This window comes from Otolemur garnettii, unplaced genomic scaffold (assembly GCF_000181295.1).
Source record: "Otolemur garnettii isolate 467f Iridium unplaced genomic scaffold, OtoGar3 scaffold00022, whole genome shotgun sequence".
NCBI classification, from domain to species: domain Eukaryota; kingdom Metazoa; phylum Chordata; class Mammalia; order Primates; family Galagidae; genus Otolemur; species Otolemur garnettii.
Window position 1 is genome coordinate 17,851,996 of NW_003852417.1, and position 10,148 is coordinate 17,862,143.

Genomic DNA, 10,148 nt, shown 5'->3' on the forward strand with positions numbered 1-10,148 from the left:
AGTGTCTTCCATGTAGATTTTTAGGATGGAAGAGACATCAAACATATAAGTTGTATCACCTTCTCCATGGGTAAAATTTCCATTTGGAAGCTTACCAGGAAATAGCTCCTCCACACTGAGACCAGCTTGGCCTTGAACTTCATTGGAGGAGACAGGGGGACTCACACCCACCCATTTGATTCTGATTTCCAGGATCTGGGGGAGCCAATGTCAACATACCAGCAGATGTTTTGCCCAAAAGACAAACTGGAAGGGCTGGGCACAGTGGCTCACACCTATCATCTTAGCACTTGGGGAGGTTAGGGTGGGAGAATCATTTGAAATCAGAAGTTTGAGACCAGCATAAGGAACAGCAAGACTCATTCTCTACTAAAAATAGAAAAAATTAGCCAGACATGATGTGCACTCATAGTCCTAGCTACTTGGGAGGCTAAGACAGGAGGATTCCTTGAGCCCAAAAGTTTGGGGTTCCAGTGAGCCATCATATGACCACTTCACTCTACTGAGGGCAAGAGAGCAAGACCTTGTCTAAAAATAAAAATAAAAAAGAAAAGACAAACTTGAAGGCCTGCAGGTGTTAGAAGGAATTCCAAACCAGGAACTCAGCATTTCAGGGATGAGGTCCCTTCAAGTATCTGAGGAATACTCTGAACCCTTCCCCCCAGGAGCAGGAGACACATACGTGTTCGTGCTCCTTCCCCTATTGCCAATATAGTCACTGTTCTCCTTCTGCTCTCTGGGTTTATTCTTGCATAGGGTTTTGCAGGCTGTTCACGTGAACTCCCCAGAGTCCTCCTGCTAAAGAATTCTGCTCTGAACAAGTGATGCCTTCTTTTCTGTTGAGTCATTCTTTCTCATTTGAGGGGGAAACCCTTAAATGCAGAGCATTGATTGGATGTCTGTGAGGGACACGGAGTGAGCCACAGGATGTGGTGGCACTGCCATCACTCAGGAACCACTTTGGCCCACAGTGGGCCAGCAGGGAGTACCCCCTACTCCTCCCCTGATCTGTCTCGATCTGTCTCCATCTGTCAGAGTCCTAGAAGATAGGTCCTGTTTTGGCACCTCCAAATTGGTAGAGAAAGACCCAGCAAGTACACTGAGGGCATGCGTGTGGAACAGGAACGAGCAGGCGGTAGCCACAGGCCTGGACTTCCTTTGTTAAGTAACACAGGGGAGAGAGCAAGGCTTTGGCTGGAGACCACCAGTCATCACCATCTGGAGCTTAAAGTAGAGGGTCCTGGGTCTATGCTAAGGGAGATTTTGCTCCCCAGGGGACATTTGGCAATATCTAGAAGTATTTTGGTAGTTCCATCTGGGAGGACGATGCTAGTGGCATTTAGTGGGCAGAGGTGAGGGGTGCTACTGAGCGGCTGCAGTGCACAGACAGCACCCCCAAAAGAATCATGCTACTCAGAACACCAGTAGAGCTGGGGCACAGACACCCTGATCTAGGCTAATTTTCAGCTTCCAGTGAGTCACGGTTGCTCCTTTGCTGCAGTTCTAAGGTGGCTATGGAGAGAAGACACCAGAAAAGAGGCATAACTCTGGGTTTTTATTTATTTAATTTTGTTTCAATTGCCTTTTAGTTAAGCCCTGACCAGCGTGCAACAAGGGTGTGCCTGGTATTCTATCTAAGCCCTGGGATTCTCTCTCAGTGTGAGCCAAGGTGGTTGGAGCTTGGAGCTGCTGCCCAGGCCTTGCCCCAAGCCAGCTGCTGTGGGTGCCATTGGCTCTCCTGCTCGGTGGCAGATATTCCAGCACTTTCTACATTGTGGGTTCTGAGGCAGATGTGGGCTTGCGTGGAGGAGATGGTGAAGCTTAGTTTCTAAGTATTTTTTGTTTCTAACAGCTGGAAGCTGAAGCTACTCACCGTGTTATCACCATTGCCAACAGGGTAAGTAGCCCGCTGTCCACCCTGGGGTTAGAAACCACCCTCTGCAATGCAACCTCATTCTGTGGTGGTGCCAGCACCATGCCTGGCCCACAGGACTCCTGGACTGTTTGTTGAGCCAGTGCTGTTATTCTGCAGTTCTTGAGAGCCCCCTTCTTGCTGCCAGCTCTCTGTTTTACCTCCCTCTCTATGCCACCTCTCTGAGCTTACTCAAGTGTAAATGGCTCCCCCGGGGAGGCAGGGGAAGGCAGAGAGACAGAGCCTCAATGCAACTGGAATCTGTTTGCTTAAAGAACCATGATTTAAACTTATGCCACTGGGGCTGGACCATTGTTCTCACACATTTTTCCCTGGCATGGTTAATGGTAAACTCCCTCAGGGTGATGAGCGCTGATGGAGTGTGGTGGAGGAACAAACAAGAGACGTGGCATGGATGTTCTGGCCTTTACCAGATGTAAGCTTGTGACCACATGCAAGTCCTTTAACCACTTGAAATAGTATTTTATTGTATGACATTGCAGTGATAGACCCCTCTTATCCATGGATGATACATTCTACGATCCCCAGTCGATGCCTGAAACCACATGTAGTACCAAACCCTATATATACACTATATAAATGCATACCCATGATACATTTTTCTTATATGTGTATGCCCATAATAAGTTTTTTCTATACGTGCATACCCTTGATAAAGCTCAATTTATAAAATTATGCAGAATAAGAGGTTAAAAACAATAACTAATAATGAGGGTGATCATAACAGTATGTCAGCATGACTACTCTTGCAATTTGGGTCCATTATTAAGTAAAATAAGGGCCACTGAACACAAGTCCTGTGATACCATGCCAGTTAGTCTGATCACCAAGGTAGCTACTAAGTGACTAATGGTCAGGGAACATGTGCAGTGTAGATACGCTGGACAAAGAGAGGCCTCACGTCCTGGGAGGCCTAAGTGAGATGGCACAGAATTTCACCACATTACTCAGAACAGTGTACAATTTAAAACTTACAAATTGTTGATTTGCCATTTAATATTTTCAGACCTGGGTTGACTGTGGGTAACTGAAACCATCGATAAGGGGGGACTGCTGTGTCACTTTTCACTGGATGGTTATGAGGATCAAAGGGGCTATAGGAAGGAAGGTACTTTATAAACAGTAGAATGCTGTATATAGGTCATCATTAAAGGCTTGATTAATGCAGATAATCTGAACTACTTTCTCTAGATAGTTTTCAAAATGTGGTCCCTGGACCAGCAATACCAACCTCACTTATTAGAAATAGAAACAAATGCAAATTCTTAAGTCCCATGCAAAACCACCGAATCAAGAACTAGGGGTGAATCCCTGCAAGCTACATAATGTGGTATTGACAAGCCCCCCAGTTGTTCTAATGAGCACTAATACCAGGGAATCTCTCCTCTAGGGCACCCTAGGCTATCTTGGAAGATGTAAACAAGAAAGTGTGGTCTTAGGAATATCAAGGGGAAAACAGAGAGGTTGTAGGTCCCACTGATCTCAGAATTAGTAAGCTTCTGCTAAGACCATCAAACGTCAGGCCACTTCCTAAACTTTATAAAAGTTTATAAACTCCTAATTTGATAAGCAAAGATGGAATCAGAGTAACATTTATTAGGAAAACAGAATTTCCCATTAGCATTTAATAAGTCGCCAAGCTGGACAAAGACATTATTTTATTGTCACGACATAGTTATTTTATCAGTTACTTCCTTAATAGAAACTGACCCCAGAATAAGGAAAGACAACAAAAGTCAGCACCTTGTTCTTTAGTTCAAATATATGCCCATCATTGCTCAGCACTTGGCCTTCCGGGTGGGCTCCAGTGCTGAATGCTGCTCGCCGCCTTCTTGCTTTGTGCAGTTGCTCAGGCCACAGCCATGCTCTGGCTGCCAGCCCTGTGTTCCCAGCTTAAGATTGTCACTGTCTGGGTGGGGTTGAGCCACATAGGGGAAGGTGCCGATGCTGGGACTGATTCTGCCAGGGTTATTTTGGTGCTTGTTGAGTTTTTGGGCCAATGCTCCCTACTTCCTACTGTTTTCTACATTTAGACTCACTGTCCGATCTACCTGGTCAACGTGTCCAGCATCTCAGCTGGTGATGTTATCGCAGCTGCTAAGATGCAAGGTGAGTCCTTAGGCTTGGATGGGCAGTGCACATGATGTGGTGGGACTGGGGGACAACAGGGCCCACCAGCTGTGTGCACTCCCTGGCCCTGGCTCCCAGGCCCAGGACCTAAGCTGGCCCTTCCCTTCGCTCTACCACTGTCTTCCTCAGAGTCCCCCTACACAGGCCTGGCTAGATCCAGGGTCTTTTCCTCTGCATATTTGTATGCGTAACAGCTTGCAGAATTGTCTGTCACCGCTCCTCAGTCTGGTAAAATTTACCAACTTTTAAACTCACTCATTAATTGGTGTCTTTTCAGCCTCTTAGGTTTTACTAGTGGTTGCCATGACACCTACCGTAAAATCCTGGACCAAATCCACTGGGCCTTTCATGGGACATCTGGAAAAAAGAACTGCATGTGGGCCCAGGTTCCCTTTACCCTGCAACCGAGAATGAGCCCTTGGGGCACTTGTATGCCTCCTGTTGCTGGTTGCCTGGCAATTCCTGGAGGCTTCATGGTTTCTTGTAGCCCAGCCCAGGGTGCTGGTGAGAGTCTGGCAACAGGAGACACAAAGTCACAGTCACAAACCTGGGACTATGAATGAGAAGCAAGGGCATCCCAGCCTTCATATTGCACAGTCCTCTAGATCTCACCACCTGCTAAAGCCCCTCACTGGACTCTCACCTAGACTGTTGTCCCAGCCTGCCGAGTGGGCTCCCACCTCCTTATCTCCCTGCCCACCTGCCCTGTTGTGGGGCCCATCCCTGGTAATTCCCCGAAGCTGCTCACAGCACCTGCCCATTCAGAAACCAGCCCAGACTGCTCCTTAGCATGGTGTTCTTGACCCTGTGTGCCTGCTCCACCCAATATCAAGCCTGATCTCCCAGCAGCACCCCGCATGCACCTGTACTCTGGCCACACCAGACTCCTGGAAGCACCACTCAGTGCTGCCTGGCCACAGTGCTCAGGGCCTTCTTTTCCCCTTGCCTGGAGTCAGCAGGGGAGCCCAGTTGTGCTCGAAGATGCCCCAGTGAGCGTGGACAAGTCCCTTCCCATCTCTGTCCTCAGCTCCTTCTCCCATAAAATGAGAGGCTCAGACCAATGATCTCTCAGGGTCAGTGGCTTCCTAGTTATACTTTTGACCCTTCTTCTTCCAGGGAAGGTTGTACTGGCTGAGACCACCACTGCCCATGCCACACTGACAGGCTTACACTACTACCACCAGGACTGGTCCCACGCAGCTGCCTATGTCACAGTGCCTCCCCTGAGACTGGACACCAACACTTCAACCTACCTCATGAGCCTGCTAGCCAAGTAAGGCATTTTACCAGGACTGCTGTGGCCTCACGGCACAGCCATTCAGGGAATGTGTAAGATCCCTAAGGACATGTCATCGAGGCCCTAGGAAACAAGTCTGATTCAAGATTGATTTCATTGTACCCACAGGATAATCTTGCTTTTACTGCCTTCTTCAGAGCCCATCAGATAATCGCTGTCCTGTTAGGCTTCCTGATCATTTGATTTGGAGTGAGAGCTTCTGAAATGTCAAATGAAAGAGGATATAGAAAACTGTGAACAGGCTGGGCTCGGTGGCTCACACCTCTAATCCCAGCACTCTGGGAAGCCAACACATGGATGGCTTGAGGTGTGGAGTTCGAGACTAGCCTGAGCAAGAGGGAGACCCTGCCTCTAAAAAATAGCTAGGCATTGTGGCAGGTGCCTGTAGTCCCAGCTACTTTGGAGGCTGAGGCAAGAGAATCACTTGAGCCCAAGAGTTTGAGATTGCTGTGAGCTATGATGCTACAGCACTCTACCGAGGGTGACAATGTAAGACTCTATTTCAAAGAAAAACTGTGAACATTAGTCATTTCTAAGGACATAGATTTCTTACCCTAAAGCCCAGGAGGGAGCTGTAGGATGTGGCCTCTGACTTATCCTAGAATATACAGGGTCCTTTCTATCTCTTTTTTTTACCCCTCTCTCTTCTTGCCTCCCACGCGTTTCCTCTGCTGTGTGTACCCTACTCCTGTTTCTCCTTCTTTCCCTCCCCTTCTCCCTTCTTCTGCACTTTCTCCCTTTTCCCCCACACTTCTCTCTAGATCTCTTCTCCACCTACTCTTTTTGACACCCCTTTTCTGCCTTTGATCCTAATCTAAAGAAGATGTTTTGATAAACAGTCAAAGTTTGGTGGGACACACTCATGAAAGGTTTTGTTTTGTCCCAATAACTGCTGGCAGCTTCTTTTCCTCCCCTGGTCACATTTTAGGGAGGGGTGATTGCTTTCTCTTCACTTTTGACCTGGTGAGGAAGTTTAGGAGTCAGTCTCCTCCCCTCTCTATCCCTAGCTCAGCTCAGGCTGGAGTAGAGGGATTGGGAAAAAAAGTGGGAGGATTCTTCTCCATACCCAAGCAGCACGTGTCCCAGCTTGCAGCACCAGCAAAGACTCTTGCAAAGGCAGCCTAAGCTTTGCCACCTTCTGCAGCATCCAGGGCCCCAAGGAAGCTCACATTGCCTTGCTACTCCCGGCAGTGGGAGGGCAGGTCATCCCTCCCAGAGGCTCAGAGGTGGGTCTACCCACTGCTCTCACCTCTGTTCTCCACAAGTGAACCTCTTAAAATGTGCCCTCCTTATTCTTGGGTAGACTAGGGGTGGCAAGAGTATGGACTCAAGGCAGAGGAGGGAAGGAAAAACTTCTGGGTCTTTCCATATACCAGCACCTTGTTCTCCCTTCCCTCTAGACTGGCAGGGGTAGTGGAGGGCAGTGACCAGCCCCACTGAAGATAGCTTTCTCTCGATAATGAGGCATTTATCTCACCCATATCCTTGGCCTGCTTGCCTGATTGGGAAAATTCCCAATCACGTACTGTTAACAACCTAAAGAGAGGTGTAGAGTGTCGAGACGTTGCAACAGAGTGCAGTCCCCACAGTCGTGGGCAAAGGTGGCCTCTGTGGAGGGGCAGTACACATCATGGCAGAGTGGCAGTAATTACATTCTGTCTCATACTTTTGCTGTGATACTAAGCAGCCACAGCAGCTCTTACAAATGTAAATAAATTTGGAGGGTAAAGACAAGGAAGAAATGCTAGAGCAGCTCTGACTTTTAAAAATGATCATTGTTGGGGTGGCACCTGTGGCTCAAAGGAGTAGGGTGCCGGCCCCATGTACTGGAGGTGATGGGTTCAAACCCAGCCCCAGCCAAAAAAAAATGCTCATTGTTGAGAAAAATCAACCTCCTTTTCATTACTATCAATACAACAAAACAAAGAATTATCAAGAAGTCACTATAATAATTTGGGTTTGGTTCTGAGGTCAAATAATCTTTTGAAATGCCTCTTGCTTGCTATAAGCAAATTACTAAAAGAACAAAACGATAATAAATACCCAAACCCACCCAAATTCAAATGGCAGGAGAAAAAAGTATTATTGATTGAATAATTTACATTTTTATACCTAACCTATTTTGTCAAATTTATTTTCACTATTCTATTTATTTAAGTAAAATTGTAAGTACATGTGTTATAAGAAGAGTTTAAATCCTTTTTAAATCAAAGCATATTGTAAATTTGTGCTCTTTTATCAGATTTGGAGCATAATTTTAACATTTTAATTATAGGAATTTATGATTATTTATGGTTTTGCTTTCATAATACATTGTTGCTGTGCTCACTTCGGCAGCACATATACTAAAATTGGAATGATACAGAGAAGATTAGCATGGCCCCTGCGCATGGATGACACACAAGTAATACATTGTTGCTTATAATTTATATGATGAATATTGCTTTTTTTTTTTGAGGTGGGGTCTTGCTGTATTGCCCAGCTGGTCTCTAAACCCCGAGCTCGAGTGATTCTCTCACCTCCCAAGCCGAGTTTCTGGGACTCTCCATCCACCAGCACCTTGCTCTCCCTTCCCGCTAGACTGGCAGGGGCAGTGGAGGGCAGTGACCAGCTCCCTCTCTTCTCACCTCGCCTCCCAACCTGAGTGTTTGGGACTGCAAACAATGTAACTCAGGCTCAGTTACCATTTCAATAAGAAAACAATGAGCTGCTTTGGGATGTGGTTTGCTAGGGTATGTAGGAATAGGATATACAATCTGTAGATTTGTTCTATATTTAAAATTTGACTTATTAAAGGGATCAGAAGATTTTTATTTGGACATGTAAAATTTTAAAGTAGTTGACAAAGCCAGTCATGTTTTAAACTTGAAACAGTTTGGATGGGTGTCCTGTCTCCCGGGTGCAGGGCAGCGCTGTGAGACACCCTCTGAGACGTGACCACGTTCCCTCACTCCTGCTTCATGGTCATCTGCTTGAGTAGGGACTTTTCTAAAGAAAGTTGGGTGCTCAGTGAGACTTGGTGGTTAAAAAATGGGAGGTAAGCCTGTTCTCAAGGTCTCATCCATCTGTGGTGGGTCTGCAGGTCCAGAGTATGGGAGCCCTTGGGGTCTCTGAAAGACTGTCTTCCACAGAGCTATCATCTGACCACAGGTCTGGCCAAAGACACTAGTCATTTGGCAAGAGCTGTGACTATTGAGTCCTGCCAGGCTGCTGTGGAGACAGCTCTGTGTGTGGCCTGACTAGCTGTTGTCTGAGAGCCTTGAGAATATGCTTCCTCACCAGGTCAAATAGTGCCTTCTGCTCCCAGATTGTCCTTGAAGCAGGCCTCTTAAATGGTTCGCATACACTCACAATAAGGCTATGGTGTCTCCTGCAGAGTCAAATGACTCCTCGCTGCCCCTCAGGGCCCCCTCTCAATAGCCCTCGCTGAGTCCCTTCCACCTGACTCTCCTGCTCCAGCCAGCCCCTCCCTGCCCTCCAAGGGCTCTTCCTCTTGAGGTGGCCCAGGCCTGGCTAAGTGGGCATTCTCTGTCCTCTGCCCATCACTGCTGCAGCCCTTGGCTACAGAGATCTCTGAATCTGAGCCAACTGCCTGCCTCCCTCCTTTTGGCAGAGGGTCTGCCACGAAGTGCCCTCTCTCACTGTCCTGCATCAAGTCTTAGAGAGCTGGGAGTCCTACAGTTGTCCACCCACAGCCTTAATTTCCATCTGTGGACCACGGTCCTGGATGGCATAGGGTGAGCTGACTTGGACCCCAACATTGGCAGAATAAGTCTGGCTTCTTTTCTGCCTTGTCCCTCCTTCCCCTTCAGGGCCATTAGAGCCCCCGCATCCAAGGAAGGCTCTGGATCTGAGTTGCTTGGCAAAGCTTAACAGACTTTGTGATGCTCGTGGCCAACATGTAGGACTTGGGGAGCCAGTGAGAGGGAGTTGCCATGTGATTTCATGATGGTAAAACCACCTCCACCATTTCACTTTGGCTAAACACTAAGTTCAGTTCTTCTCTGCCCACCGTTTTAACTCTCAAGAATTGCCATCCCAAAGGTTCTTCTCACTGAAGTCTCTTGTGACATGGACAGTCTATGCCACACTCCTTGAATATTGCCATTCCAGAGATGAACAAACAGATTCACAAAGATGGAGCAACTCTTTAGAGGTCACAGAGCTACTAGGTGGCAGAACTGAAAGTGGAATCAGCTTTGCCTTGTTCCCAAGCCAAGGCCTTTGCCCTGTGCCTGCCCCCACCCCTGGGGTCCTGGCCTCTCCTTTCCTTACTGGCCACATCCTTCTCTCTACCCAGTGACACTCTGAACATTGTGGCATCAGATCACCGGCCTTTCACCACGAAGCAGAAGGCTATGGGCAAGGAGGATTTCACCAAGATCCCACATGGAGTGAGCGGCGTGCAGGACCGCATGAGTGTCATCTGGGAGAGAGGAGTGGTATGTTCTCTGCGTCCCCTCCCCTCTCTAACCCTAGCAGGAGTCTTCACTCCACAGATCCTGTCCCAGAGCATTCTTAGAAGGGCTGGTTCAACCCTAGTTCTTTGTTTCACTCAAAAAGAAAAGAAAAATGGCTCCCCCCATTAGAAAGGTAATAAGACATTTGGAAAATACAGAAAAATATAAGAAAAAAATTCCCATAAATCCATGCCTAGAAATTAAACTAGTGTTAACATGTTGGTGTATCTATTTCTAGTTCTGTACACATACTATATGTTATCTTAATAACTGGGTTTGTCTTTTTTTCACAGCTGAAATTTTCCTCCAATAGAAGTGTCATACTTTA

The 10,148-nt window shown here is 47.3% G+C and overlaps 1 protein-coding gene and 1 non-coding gene across 2 annotated transcripts in view; both read left to right on the forward strand.

Annotated features, from left to right (window-relative positions):
- The window catches only part of DPYSL5 (dihydropyrimidinase like 5), an 88,272-nt gene that overhangs the window by 69,805 nt on the left and 8,319 nt on the right, over positions 1-10,148 (forward strand). Inside the window, exons 5-8 of the mRNA XM_003787549.3 lie at positions 1,853-1,897; positions 3,967-4,042; positions 5,180-5,336; positions 9,661-9,802. Of these exons, the coding sequence (XP_003787597.2) occupies positions 1,853-1,897; positions 3,967-4,042; positions 5,180-5,336; positions 9,661-9,802 (420 nt within the window). The remainder of the gene's footprint in view (positions 1-1,852; positions 1,898-3,966; positions 4,043-5,179; positions 5,337-9,660; positions 9,803-10,148) is intronic.
- On the forward strand, positions 7,682-7,790 carry LOC111724384. The gene has a single exon (XR_002772685.1). It is a non-coding gene; the product is annotated as a U6 spliceosomal RNA (small nuclear RNA).